This window comes from Sphaerodactylus townsendi, linkage group LG06 (assembly GCF_021028975.2).
Source record: "Sphaerodactylus townsendi isolate TG3544 linkage group LG06, MPM_Stown_v2.3, whole genome shotgun sequence".
Classification (NCBI taxonomy): Eukaryota; Metazoa; Chordata; class Lepidosauria; order Squamata; family Sphaerodactylidae; genus Sphaerodactylus; species Sphaerodactylus townsendi.
Genome location: NC_059430.1, coordinates 96350346 through 96365375, shown reverse-complemented (window position 1 = coordinate 96365375; position 15030 = coordinate 96350346). Strand labels below are relative to the sequence as shown.

At 43.7% G+C, this 15030-nt stretch overlaps 1 protein-coding gene across 6 annotated transcripts in view; it reads left to right on the top strand.

The window, feature by feature from the left end:
- Positions 1 to 8446: 8446 nt before the first annotated feature.
- Positions 8447 to 15030, top strand: part of CLSPN (claspin) — a 33529-nt gene continuing 26945 nt past the window's right edge. For all 6 annotated transcript variants that reach the window (XM_048502055.1, XM_048502054.1, XM_048502053.1 and 3 more), the window contains exons 1-3: positions 8447 to 8576; positions 12244 to 12358; positions 14279 to 14712. In XM_048502055.1, the coding sequence (XP_048358012.1) occupies positions 8517 to 8576; positions 12244 to 12358; positions 14279 to 14712 (609 nt within the window). In that variant the 5' untranslated portion in view covers positions 8447 to 8516. The remainder of the gene's footprint in view (positions 8577 to 12243; positions 12359 to 14278; positions 14713 to 15030) is intronic.

Genomic DNA, 15030 nt, shown 5'->3' with positions numbered 1-15030 from the left:
GCAAACTGGAGCCTGGGGATAAAACCTGAGCTTGGCACCACTGGCCACCCCAGCCCCAGCCCCGGTGGCCACCCTCCTTTACGACGACCAAACAATGATTTTTTGCACCAGCTCACAAAACACCCCCCACCCCCAACAAAACATACATGGCTCTCTCCCCACTACTTTCCTAATTGTGTCCTCACACCAACCCTGTGAGGTAGGCTGCTAGCCTGAGAAACAGCTCCAAACCAGTGCAAGGGGAATTAACTTTTAAGCATGTAAATCTCTCACAAGTCACCCCCCTTCTGAAGGTTTACCAAACAAACGTCAGCATCATCTTCAGTTCTGCTGCTGCTGGGCTCCCTGCTCAGCTTGCCTTTTCCTGTGCCTGGGAGGAGGCTTCTGAGTAATGCCACACTTAATTTAAGGTGAATAAGGCACGCTAGGTCAGAGGGATGGGAGGCGGAGCTCCCCAGTCCTGCTCCTGGGAGCCCAGTGGGATTTCTTCCCCGCCCCCTGGACACTCCAGGCCACCATACAGAGTAGGCGGGGCTACGACAGGCACTGGGAGCAGTCTGCTGCTTCAGTGCCTGCTTGCTAGGGCTTTCTCAATCACTCCCTGTGTAGGAGGATGTTTTGGCGCCCCCCCCCACGTGACCTCAATCGATGCGCGGGGACAAGGGGTACCCCATGTCCCTAGGCTAGTACGCCAGTGCAGTAGGGCTCACTCTCAAGTAAGTGTATTTAACTAAGAAACATGGTTTGGGACCTATTTTGATTAACTTTACTTGGCAAAGATGTTTATGCTTTTACTTGCATGTCATGGAATAAACCTGTCAGATTTTGTTTTTTGGGAGGTGGGTTTGGCTTGCTTTTCTTTAGCCAGTTCTGTATATTACAGACTTTGACAGAACCAAAAGAAAGGGAACAACTATAACAAAAACCTAAAGCAAAAAGTTTCAGAAAAGTAAATGTATGTAAATCTTCTTAAACACAATAACCTTACATACATTGCTTCAGTTTGAAAAGGTAAGGAGTAGGGAACACTAGCACCCATACTGTATATGATGGATATTTTTGCTACTCTTTTTGGAAGAATCTTTCTGCTCCCAGCTTTGTTAAAGCATGGGGAGGCAGGGAATAAGTGTTTTATACTGTATTTCGTTAAAGACCCATTAATTTGAGATCAGCTTATGGAATATCTGCTGGATAGATGACTAAAGGCAGGCTGATTTGTAGCCCAAGTTAATGCATTGATTGTCAGCCTTAGGCGAGCAAAATGTGAATATTGATCAGCACAAATGCTAACTGCTGGCATTCAGAGCCCAAATGGGCTATAAGGTGATCAGAGATGTCTTACAGCAGGTCCTGACACCTTTTGCAGATCTTCAGAGGATGAGATTTTACCAGCAAAACATACCCAGGCAAGCAAAAACATACCCAAAGAAGCATATTTCCACATTCCAGAATGCATCCAATTAATTCAGACACCATATTAGCAATTTCACAACCACATTCTGATTTTACACATATGGCAGTGGAAGAAAAAGCAGGGTGTGTCCTAAGAGAGGGATGATTGATACAGTAGCAGACATGCTCTGGCTTGTCAGGAGTTCAAGTAGCCAAGTGACAGTTTGCATTTGGAAAGATGTTGCTGTTCTACTACAGGCAACCGCTGAGTAGAGGCTCTGTTGCATATGAAATCCTAAAACCATTAAACTGATATGAGAATAAATAATCAATTCCCTGTAGGGCTAACTGTGGCATTTGTATAAAGGTAAGGAAGACACTTGCCCCACAGAAACACCCATTTCAGCAAAATTACCACCCCTAAATAGGAAGGCATAACACCAACAGCAGTCTCAAAAGACCTGTTTGCAGGCTTCTCACACCATCAACACTCTCCCAAACAGGACTCTCCTCCCCTTCAGACACACACACAAAATATCAAAAGTCTCCTCCGCCCCCCACGTGAGTTTGTAGAATTTGGGGTAGGGGAGTGCCTCTCCCAGAAAGGAATCAGTGAACCTTATCCCTGATCCTGATATTGGGGCAAGAAAATCTTTCTCCTTTGTGAAAAAACTGTCCTAGCCCTTTAATAGAGATTTAATGATATTTTCAATGTGAGGTTATTTACCCTCACACCACGGAAAGCTTCAGCTGTCCATTTCCACACATTGGGACAAGCCATTTTTTCCCAGGTCAGCTGGCATCCCTACTTGACCATAGCTATCAATCCAGGATTTTTCTAATGGGGGAGGGATCATTTATCAGCAGTTTGGAGTAGTTTACATTTGCCTTATGCATTTACTCTTTTGACTGGATGTCTTGCACTGGGAAACTGGGCTTTCTGATATCATGCAGGGGTAGGGAACCTGCGGCTCTCCAGATGTTCAGGAACTACAATTCCCATCAGCCTCTGTCAGCATGGCCAATTGGCCATGCTGAGGTAAGCTGATAAGGAGGTATGAATTCTCCCTAATTTATCTGGAAAACTTTACTGGGATTCCACCAAAACTACCAATAGGCTTGCAGAAAAAAAGAAATCTTTTTTTTTATAGAGGCTTAGTGTACAGGAATAGGCAGTTGAAGCTCTTCATAGCATGAATATAAAGTTCCATTAAGCCTCAAGGGGGAAGACCTCTTGACAACCCCAATTCTTGCTCATGCCATAACAGATTAGTTAGGCTGAATACACAGATAGTTAGGTATTGCACTACAGCAATAATTGGACTGTCTTGACTGCATAGGAAAAGACTACTGAACATCATCATCAGCACAATATCCAACTATGTATAGATTAAGCTTGGCACTACTATGCTAGGTAGAGTTATGCATTTTTAAGTACGTCGATGTCAGTGGAGTTCCAAGGTGGATGAAAATCAATTATTTTTTTTAAAAAATTGAAAATCTATATATATAAAAATCTAAATGTGTGTTTGTCCCTGATGGTCTCCCTCAGAAGCTGCTGGACGGATCGCCTCCAAATTTTCACAGGACGTCCCTCCCTGTTGCGGACAGGTAATTGGACCTTCAAATCGCTGAAAGTCAATACCTGGAGCCAAGTAAAAACATCTTTTCCCTGGCATACGCAGGCCCGTATGAAGCTGGCTGTGTTTAACTGTCAGAATGTTCGTGCAGATGGTCAGAGATGAGCATTGAAAACAGTAAATAGGTAATACTGTTAGGTAATACAAGTGGAAGTGAAACACATACACACTTTGCTGTGTGAGACGTCAGGTGGGGTCCCCACGCAGAGTAATTTCACTCTGTGCACCTCACCACTGCTACCACACGAAAGCACACATGCTCTCATACACATCCAGGCTCATCTTCACACACCTCACTCTGCCCTCACATCCAACCACTACTTACCCACTTCCTCACTCATATTTGCCACAGCTCTCTTTTACTAAAGCGAGGCTGGAGTTTGCCTTTTCCCCAAGAAATCCCGGAGTGTGGGGGTGAAGACAACACTGCTGGCTCCGCTTCTTTTTTGCACATGGCCGCTTTAAGAACCCAGAGAGCTGGCCTTCGATCTGAGGTGCCCTCACCGCCCTGCCTCTGCTGCCTGACTGGGATAGCCTGCTTGCCCACAGTTCTGCCTTACCCAAGCCAGGACTGTATTGCATGTCAACATCAACCTCATGGACGAGCGGGATTTGCACTCTGGACAGTTCAGGCTGTGGAATGGAAAGGGTTACTTTATACTAAAAAAATAAGACAGCACCATATAATGATGTGCATTGAAAAGGGAAAGAGGGATTCCATTTGGCCACCCCAAAAGGCTATGCTGGGGATCATTGGACCTACATGGACATCTGTGTGGGTTGCAGACTGTGAGAAGGACAATTGCCACAGCAATTGGCTGGGCCCACTAATAGATTATTAAAATTTACATGGGACATTTTTTATTTATACTGGATTTTTAAACAAAATGCTTTTTTTGAGGAAAAATCTGTCTATAGTTCTCTATTTATGATACAGTTATTCATAATGAAATAAGGATTAATGATGAGGCTGTATATTCATGCAATGTTTAATTTTTTTTGGTAAATACGTTCCATTAATTCATTTACAATGTCATACTCTTCCAGAGGTTTCTATAAGATTGTTTTCAGCCGTTTTTCTGTCTAGAAAATATTATGACAGATGCTTGGTTTTGCATTTCTCAAAACTGTGAATTTGTGACAAAGAGATAACATTCTTCTTTTTCACAGCAAATATGTTATAAAATAAACATACAGAGTTGAGGAAAAAAAGCCTTAGCCCCATTGTTCTTTGTAAATCTATGTACACAGAAACAACCCCCTTAAGTGCTAAGTTTATAGATTTGCATAAGGCTCTCAGTGTGTGGAGGGAGGGACAAGAAGTAAAATTGAAAATGAAACTCTTTGAGCAGAATATCCCACAAGTCTGGAATCTTTGTGTATATAGCCTAAGGTTTATCATATTATTCTCTTCTTGGAAGAGAAAACCTATAATGGTAGTAGGCTATAAAAGAGGCCCTGTTTGGCAATATTTTAATGAAGTTTCTATAGCTATATTTAAGGCAGGCATGCAGGCAAAATGCAAACACTGCAACAAAGAAATGTAAGGCCTGGTGGCCCAAATGAAACAATATCATGAGAAGCACTTTGATGAAGGTGACAAGAGGAAGATGTTTGAAGAGGCAAGATCTTCAGGTTGGTAAAAGTTTTGATTTAATCATATTTCTTCAAGACTACCTTGCAGAATTATCATATTTGAGCAAAATATATATTTGTTATTATTACTGCATGTTACTTCATTTTGATAAGTTGTTATGAAGAAATAAAGAGCTGAAACAAGCAAATATTCCTTTTTGGGGCAATAATGAAAGGCAGTGAATACAATGAGTATACTGAATAAACTGAAATGGTTTCAACAAAAAAACAACAACATTGCCTTTTTTGTTTCGGGTAATCCATCATCAACCTTAAGGATTCTGAAAACTACCTACCTTCAAGATCTTAGTGAGGGATCTTAGTGAGTTCCGTAGGGCCTGTAAGACCGAGCTGTTCCACCGGGCTTTCGGTGAGGCTGGTGATTGGCTGCCCTTGTGAGAGACCCTGTCTTAGTATCTCTGAGTGTTTCCCACAGGATTCTGTAGAGCTCAGCGAGGTCAGGCAAGAATTTTTCTTCATAGGATTAGGCTCACTATTGTTCCATTACTGCAGCCGAGCTACCGGCTGTTCTTCGAAGTGGAGCTCGCACATCCTCAGCCGAGCTCAGTGGGCAGTTCGATATGTCCTGTCGTGCATTCTATTGGCTGACATGCAAAATGGGATACCGAGCTCGATTTGCTGTTCTTCCGCAGCTGGTGAGCTCGGCTCTCCTTGCCAGCGCTTATTGGGTGGGTTCAACTCTCCGCGTCATCCACCCCTGCACTCCGATTGGTTCCCTTTTCCATGGCTGGAGATGTGAAATTCCTTCTTTTACGTGCATGTCGCAATGTCAGATTGACTTCGCGACACCTTCGCGAAGGTGCTACTTTACAGGCTTCCTCACAAACAGCCTGGTTTCCAGAAATGGAATTATGTTGAACAATCTTATAATCCCTTTTGAGTGCTTGTAGAATTTATTTCTGCACTCAAGAGATATACTGGTGGTCCCTCTCCGCATCTCGTGTGACCATTTCAAAAGATGGATGTTGTGCTGGCATCTCTTAATTCTACTGTGTAGCTCAAGCTCACCCAGATTTCAATCAAGTCCCTCATCTCCCGCGATCCCTCCATGACACACCTCTTCCCACCCCTCGGCTACCTGACCCACTGTCTGAGGAGGATGCTGTCGACTCAAAAGGATCATCATTAGTTCAGCCAGCAGAAAACTAAGCGAAACAGTGAAGTAAATGACTTGGCAAACACTAACCGAACATCCCTCCTGTAAGAGGAGGGAGGATTTATGTAAAGCTAGTGATTGGCTGAGACACAATGAACAGGTAGAAATTTGGCGATGTGGTTGGTCGCGCTGGGACCAATGCTTCATCGACATGACGATACTTTATGGATTTAAAACTTTTAGAAGCCCTGATTTTTCCGGCACCGCATTATGCTCACCATGGCGGTTATAGTGGCTGGGTGATAACTCGCCATGATTGGTGTACGAGGCAGTAAGCCCTGATTGGCCAGAAAAAGGAATAACACGATTGGCTGGAGTGCCGAGCAGAGTTGAGTCAGACTCAACAGACAGTCCGTGAAGCGTGAGTGGAATTGACTTCTTTAAAAGTACTAGGTCTGGCGAATTGAAAACCGGCAAGGAAGTTGAAGGAGAGTCGGACTTGCGTCGACATGTATGCCAGTGCGGACAACCCGGGCTGGACACGAGTTGAGCTCGGCTGGCAATGCGCTGTGCGGAAACGCCCTGGCAGTGCCCTATATTAGTTCCATCTGGCTGCCGGTATCAGCGCTTAAGACTGGGTGCTGCTAATATGGGGATGTTATGCTGCATACTGATTTTAATGTTTTTAGAAATAATTTAAGTTATTTATTGACTGCTCTTTAGTTTTGTGTTGTGAACCGCCTAGAGCCCTCCGAGGATGAGGCGGTCTATGAAATCTAATGAATAAATAAAAATAAATAAAATAGGAGCACCATCTTACTGTTCTACAGTTTCAGAGTTATCTGTCCAGGATAGTGTTTCAGTCACATCAAATACATCACATATCCACAGTGTAACACCTAAAAGAAATAAAAAACCTGACCATTCAGGAACCACCATAGATACATTCGTGATAAAACCAGCTGATTAGAAAAAGAGGTAATTGAAGAAAAAAATGCGCAGCTTGTTTACATAACAAACTCTTCTTTCTGTCTAATTGAAAACCTGCACTTCATTAATATGGTTCAGTTACTGAAACCAGGATACAGCCCACCTAACAGAGCTGATGTTGCAGGAAAACTGTTGGATAAAGTGTATGGCAGAGAAATGGAGCCATGTGCAACAGGTCTAGATGGTAAAATGGTTAACCTAAGTCTTGATGGGTGGAGTAATGTCCACAATGAACCTGTTGTATGTGCTTGTATAACAACAGAAGGAGGAAAGTCTTTCTTGTAGAAACAAATGATAGGTCAGGAAATTCACAGATAGCAGAATACTTACTAGAAGTAGCTTTAAAGGCTATAATAAAATGTGAACAAAAATTCAAATGTATAGTATGCACTTTAGTCACAGAGAATGCTGCAAATGTATCCAAGATGAGAAGAAATTTAGAAGAGCATGAAGAGAATACAAAGGTAGTAACATATGTAGTTGCAAAGGTAATTTGCAGAACCTCCTAGCAACCTATTGTCAAAGGCTTTCATGGCCAGATTCAACTGGTTCTGGAGGGTTTCCTGGGCTGTGTGGCCGTAGTCTGGTGGATTTTGTTCCTAACGACTGTACCTGCATCTGTGGCTGGCCAGATCTTCAGAGGTGTAGTCACGAGAAAGTCACCGTTTCTCACTGTGTCTGCCGGAGAAACGAGACTTTCTCTGTGATACACCTCTGAAGATGCCAGCCACTGATGCAGGCGAAACGTTAAGAACAAAATCCACCAGACCACGGCCACACAGCCTGGAAAACCCTCCAGAACCACTCCTAGCAACCCTCTCTCTTTTTTTGACAGCATATTTGGAAAAGAAATGTAATCTTACACAGTGGTGGGATCCAAAAATTTTAATAACAGGTTCCGATGGTGGTGGGGTTCAAGCAGTGGCGCCGCCACACACACGCACCTCCTGTCCCTATTGGGCAGGGAGGTTGCTTTAGTAACCCCTTCTCGGCGCTCAGAAAAAATTAGTAACCACTTCTAGAGAAGTGGTGAGAACTGGTTGGATCCCACCTCTGATCTTACACCTGAGTAAATGTTGTAACATAATTAATATTTTAAATATATACATTTGTGTGATCTTAGGCCAGTCACACATTCTCAGACTAATCTACCCCATAAGCGTTGTTGTGAGGATAAAATGAAGGACAGGAGAGCAGTGTAAGCCACTTTGGGTCCAACTGGGGAACAAGCTGGGGTATAGATTAAGTAAATCAATAAAATTGTTGCTAAGAAACTGCCACAAACGAATTACATCCATACTGTAACTGATTTATTTTCAGTATTCCCTAACTTCGGATAAACAACGGTAACCCCTCATTTGAAGTTTGCATCTCCCTCCATTGGCGGAGGGTACAGTTTTCAGGCAACCACAGCCCGCCCAAGAGAGCAACCCAGCCCACTGGGTGGCTCAGAACCATAGAGCGGATAGTCTGGCATTGCTAGAGAAGCCCGGCGCTTCCTGCAGAACGCAAAAGCATACAAGAACCCATAAAGGGAGAGGCTTCAAGAAAGAGGGTGGTGAACGCCGTTTCTCCAATTGGCCCGAAGAACGAAAGGATCAAATTTCTTCCTGTCAGACTGCCAATAGCAACAAAGAGAGGGAAGAGCCTTGAGGGCGGAGGCAAGTGGTGATTGGGCAGAAGGGGAAGGGCGGGGCAACCTCCCAGTGAGAGCGCGAAGACTCGAAATTGGCCGCGCAAGGATGGGTTCGGCGCCGGCGCTTCTGGGCTCCTCAGTATCTGAAGCGATGGCCGCGGTGGAGGTGAGAGGAACGTTTTTACGGTTGGAGGTGGCCTTCTGTTAGGCATGGATCTGGCGCGGTCGGTGTAGCCTTGGGTGGATGTTGGCGGTCGTACCGGCTAAAAAGCCTCAGAGGTTTGGAACTACAATTCCCAGTGCACTCTTGTAAAGCCAGCATCCCGCCCTGCATTACGACTCCTGGGGTAGCCGTTTCTTTGGCTTCTTGGGGCTTGTTTACAAGATGCCCAGAACGGGCCCTTCTTCTTCTTCTACAGATTGCTCCTGTCACTGTGCGGGCTTGAGTGGGTGTCACATGTTTATTTTAATATACTTTATATTTATATTTCGCCAATCTCCCATATTCAAAACTTCTCCTTTGTAAAAACGCCCTGTAAATAATTTTTAAGAGCATATTGTGGAGCAGTGACGAGCCCCACTCCATGATGTTTTCTGTTTGCAAGTCGATTTGGTTGGGGAGTTTAGGAAACCCTTTTTAAAAAGAGAATTTATACATGTGGACTTCTGGCCTCACCCCGGTATTGCAATTCACTGGCTCCCTGAAATTTGTTCCTGGGGTCAGTATACTTGGAGGAGCAACACAGGGTCAGGGCTGTAGTGGCAGGGGGAAACTGATGGAAGTCACCCCCCCACTTTTTTGCAAATGGAGAGTTGAAAATGAGTGAATTTAAAACAAACAAACAAACCCCCAGCAATATAGGAATTACCAGTATTAAAATAAGCCATAGAAATAAACCTTTTGCATTTTGCTACATGTTCAGACTAAGTCATGTGAAACATAGCGCGAGTGGGTGGGAACATTGCATGGGCAATCTTGCTTGCCATAAATTCCTCATGTAAACTCAGTTGCTGTGCTTGGGGTTTTAGTATGCCTGAGTAAGTGTGTTACCGCGCTGCCAGGGTAACCTTTAATAATTTCAGAATGATCTCAGCTCTTGGCAGCGCGGAGGAACAGCAATCAGGACCCAACACAGCGAGTATAGTAAAAACAGCAAAATTCTTTATTGAGATGCCAACCTAAGTGTCAGCACCTCCGTTCCACAGCAACTGCGCTGCCTAGCAGCTTTACAAAGCATTTTAAAACACTTTCTCCTGCCTGGAAATCCGAGACTACGGAACAACCCACCACCATTCATTAACAAAAATGCAGAAACCAATCAGAGTCCAGGGGGCTTCTTGAATTTCGCAGCAGAATCCAGAGTGAGGCAATGATGTAGGCGCGGTTGAATCCAAGGCTGGAAAACACAAAGGATCCACTGGGTGATCAGATCAGGAAACGAAACCTTAGGGTGTAGCACCCTTATTTGCCAGTTGATGGGATTAAGACAGGCTGATGTCGGTCTTCCAGGGTTCCCTTTGTTAAGAGTCCATTCTTGGTTTTGTGAATGAAAGGAGCATGCCTAGGTGGGGCAGGGCTGGGCTTCAGCCTGCATTCCTGCCTTGAGCAAAGGAGGTTTTATACAAATACAGAACAAATCCTATCTTCTATCTAATACAGAACTTATTCCTATCTAACTACAGAGAAATAAAATATAGTTTCATTTTTATTTGGCAAACAAAATCAGAAATGGATTTATTTATTTCTGACACCGATATCAAACGTTGCATTTGGCATACATGGAGTCCTATTTTTCACAAGGTGTTAGCCATTTGCAAAGAAGCATAGGTGAGTTCTTGCCTGCCAGCCTTGTGTTTAAATCAGGCCTTAGTGCTGCCCCATCTCCTCCACCCCATTTTGGAGAATGCTGTTGATTATACCAGTCATGGGGCGGGGAGCGGGGGGACTGACTCTTATGTTTATAGAGCTGGAATGGTTAAGAGAGATAAACCGATTCTATAGATGTTTATTCAGCTATTAAATTAGGTTAAAGCCTGGTTGAGTGTTCATGGGATTGCATCGGAGTATGTGCCATTGAGCTCACTGGAACTTGTTTCTGAATAAATTTATATAGTGAAGCTTTAAACCTGTGCATTACATAGAAGCACAGGGGCGCACTGCTGAATAAATGTTGCTGCCATGCAGATCTGTTCTTACCTGCACTTTATCAGGCTTTGAATTGTAATCAGGGAAATCCCCAGTCTGAATTTCACATGTGTTAGTAAAATCATGATTTAGCTTCAGTGCCCCCAGTTCCATCTGCAATGTAGCAGTGACACACTTAACAGGGTTTTTGTAAGATTGATAAAACAGTAACCTGGAGAACTTTAGCAACCATTTTCAAAGGGGCTAAAAAGTATTTCACCGGTGCTTCTGTGACTCTTCTTTCATTATCCAGAATAATATTTAAGAGATGACACAGGTTCTTATCTGAAGGAGGTGCAAAGCAACACTTGCCAGCACTGTACAGAGGTGCACAGCTGCTCACTGATCAGTTCAGGGCATGACTCATCCACACACTTGGGTCAGCCACTCCTCTGCTTCATCCATTTGTCCCTGGCTGGGCAGAAGCTTGATGTTGTGTTTGACCCAGCTCCTGTGTAGATTTAAATAGCGTATATACTCATGTATAAGTCGAATTTTTCAGCACATTTTTAATGCTGAAAAAGCTCCCCTCGACTTATATGCGGGTTATTAAAAAAATTGTGTGTTTTACTTTGCTTGCCAGCAGGGGGCGCAGTTTTTATGCTAGCGGCACCAACGTTTCGGGGTACCCTCAGAAGACTCTCCTGATGATACCAGCCAAGTTTGGTAAAGTTTGGTTCAGGAGTCCAAAGTTATGGACCCCCAAAGGAGGTGCCCCCATTCCCCATTGTTTTCAATGGGAGCTATTAGTAATGGGGCTACCCTTTTGAGGGTCCATAACTTTGGACCCTCTGAACCCAACTTCACCAAACCTGGCTGGTCTCATCAGGAGAGTCTCTTTATGATACCAGCCAGGTTTGGTGAAGTTTGGGTCAGGGGATCCAAAGTTATTGACCCCCAAAGTTGGGATGCTCCCCATCCCCCATTGTTTACAATGGAAGCTAATAGTAGATTTTCCATTTCTGATAATATCCCTCTTAAAATCTAAGTTGGGTTACATTTGGACATACAGATGATGATGAGGAATCCAGTTTTGAAGGATTTTAAATCTTGTGTTTTAGCTTGGTTGCTGGTTGAGCTAAGGTTTTTGTACTTTTAAAGTTATTGTTGATACCATATTGTTCTTGTTGACCCTCTTTTCCACTTTACAGAGAACCCAGTTTACTGTTTTTCTTTGAAATAAATATTCAAAAACATTTAACCTACTGATGCCTCAATTGATGTAATTTTATTGGCATCTATTTTTATTTTTGAAATTTACCAGCAGCTGCTGCATTTCCCACCCTTGACTTATACGCGAGTCAATAAGTCTTCCCAGTTTTTTGTGGTAAAATTAGGTGCCTCGACTTATATGCGGGTCGACTTATACACGAGTATATACGGGGTATATTTCCAATCCTGCTGAAAATGCTTTGCACAGTATTAAAGGACAACATTGCAGGGGGCTCTTTGGGCTGAACTGAAATGAGGAAGGCAAGCAAGTACCATTCTGTTGATAGAAATCCCTTCTGGATCCAATCCATTGGGCGGAGGTGCAGTATTGTCATTGCAACTGGAAAAATGAATAGTATCAGATTTTTCTGGTACTCTTAAACCCTAAGTGTTTTTTGTTTTGTTTTTTGGCTTGTACCTTCACTGGGATGTCCAGGATCTGAAATCTCAGGAAACCCTTGACAGCGAAACCGACAGTGGACAGGGCAGCTGTGAAATGAACTCTTCAATACAGATGAGCGAGAAAACTGCTGATTCTGGTGATGATGGAGGTCTGTAACTCAATGTTAAATGTTCTTAGCCCCCAACAGTGTTACTTAACTATATTTACTGTAGCAGGGAGTCCTGCAGTGGCTTGAACTGTGGGCCATGAGTCAGAGTTCCCCACTGCCCTTTGCAGGTGATTTGTGAGACTCAGAACCTGCAGAACTGAGTCCTGGCCTTTCTTCAAAAAGTTTAGGAACTTCCGCTCTAGCAGAAACTTGCCATAATCAATTTGAACTGTAATTCGCATGATTAAACAGCTTGCTTTTCCATGGCGGCCCCTCCCTGCATTGTCTGACCCTCCACAAAGGAGTTTCAGATGTCGCTTGATGGCAGCTGCCACATTAGAGATGTTTTAAAAAGAATAGAGCCGTGTGCTTAGAATTGGCCTTTCAGTGTTATAAGCAGCAGTGATTTGTGGATTGCAACGGTGGTTGTAGGGGCATCGTGTCCATACTAGTTACATTTCCCAGTGAAGTTTACTTAATTTCATCTGTTCATTTATTTATTTAAAAATACTTATACTTTGTGTCATACGAAGTCTCTAGATGGCTTACACAATAAAAGATCACGAAACAATGAAAGTTCACAATAAAATACTGTAAGCTACAGCAATAATAAATAAATAAAAACCACCTAAAATTAGCTCCTGCCCCACGCCCCAGATCAGCAGCTGTAGAGAGGGTTTCCTGGGAGGTTACCCAAATGCCCTGGTGTGCTGAATCTCCAAGGGGAGGCTATTCAAAAGTCTGGGGGCAATCATGGAGAAAGCCATCTGGCATACTCCTGTACCTTGGTGGGGGGGAGGTACCACTAGGAGCACCTTCCCCTGTGACCTCAGTACCTTAGCAAGTACATGTAGGTGCTCCAGGTAGGCAAGGCCCAAGCTGTTTAAGGTTTTATATGTCAATATCAACACCTTAAATTGGGCCCAGCAGTGAATTGGGAGCCACTGCAGTTCCTTAAGGACCAGCATGATGAGCGTCTGGCCAGATGTACCAGCTAACAGCCTAGCTGCCACATGCTACACCAGCTTCAGCCTCCATACCATCTTCAAGGGCAGCACCATGTAAAGCTCATCCATAGGGGAAAAAAAGATGCCTGCCCCCGCCAGTCCCCAACGGGTACTCCAGAGGTGATGCCTTTTTGCCTTCAGCCCCAGAACAGGCACATTTTTTGTAGTCGCAGCAAGTTGGAATGCCCTGCCCCTAAAACAGGTCCACTTAGGAATGAATGCGGCTGTAACCATTTCTATATCTCCCCCATGTAGCAACAGCAAAGCAACAGCATGTGGGACTGGTGTGCGTCTTGTAGCTGCAACTTCTCATCCAGTAGATCAGTGGAACTCACTCTGTGGATTGTTAAGAGCCTCATTTGCAATTAATATTGACCAAGAGATTACTCTGGGCACTACCCCAAATGCACCTAAGCAATAATACATAATATAACCATTTTAATAACCAGAGTATCTTTGAGCATCTAGGGTTGTCTTTCCCTGTTGTTGAGAGTTTTGTTTTATGGGCTAGCATTTAAGAGAGGTATGCCCCATTCCACCATCTTATTGCATATGGGATCAGATCTCAGACCCTAAACCCCTACATGTGTACAACCTTGACATAAGCCTTGACACGGGCAAGTTGTGTTGCAACTTAAAAATACAGTAATTTTATCTTGGACCTATAGTAGTGATGAAATTATTCCAGTTTCAAAAGGAATTGTCCACTTTCCTGGAACATGGGGTGGATATGGTGAAAAGTGCTCAGAAGAGCAACGAATGGAATGTAAAGAATCTTAGCAATAGATGGTTGTAGCTCCATTTGCAATACTTCAGATAACAAAAAGAGGATAAATTTAGTTTATTAATCACTTATTTGTTTGAATGTTTTAAAATTGATGCATTTCACAAATGCATGCATTATTTTTGGCAGAGTCTGATGAAGAAATTTGTGTGAGTAAAAGAATCCGAAGTAAGAAGGTGCTTTCTGACAGTGAGAGTGAAGGGGAAGATGTTTTGCATGTAGCGTTGGAGGCTGCGGCTGGGGATGTGGAAAGAGTAGAGGGAAACAATGAATTCGCTTCTAAGAAGATATCGCCCTGCATGTTCAAGGCTGCACTAGACAGTGATGAAAGTGATATCGGCAACCCATTGCACAATGAGGACCTTGCAACAAATCCAGAGCCTGGCTCACCTGGGCTTGCGTTTGCAACGCCAGGGGTAAAGAGCAAGAGCCGCAAAGCTGGCTGCCTGGAGCGAGTGGATGAAGGAGAAAAGGTCCATCGACAAAAGAGAAGAACGGAGAAAGAGAAGAAAATGAAGGCCATTAGACAGATGAAGAAGAAGGAAAGGAAACAAAAACAACAGGTATGAAGAAGAGAAATGAATACTTCTCAGGGTGTGCACTGTGTAAAATCTGATCTAATACCAGGCAATGTGTTTGATCCATCCATAATGAGGCATAAGGCACCATGCATGCATGCATATGAAGCTGCCTTGTGTTGAATCAGACACTCAGACCATCCAGGTCAGTATTGTCTACTCAGAGTGGCAGCAGCTCTCCAGGGGTCCGGTAGGATCTTTCACATCACCTATTGTCTGATCCTTTTAATTGGAGATGCCAGGAATTGAACCTGGAACCTTCTGCATGCAAAGTAGAGGCTCTCTCATGAAACCACTCCTCCT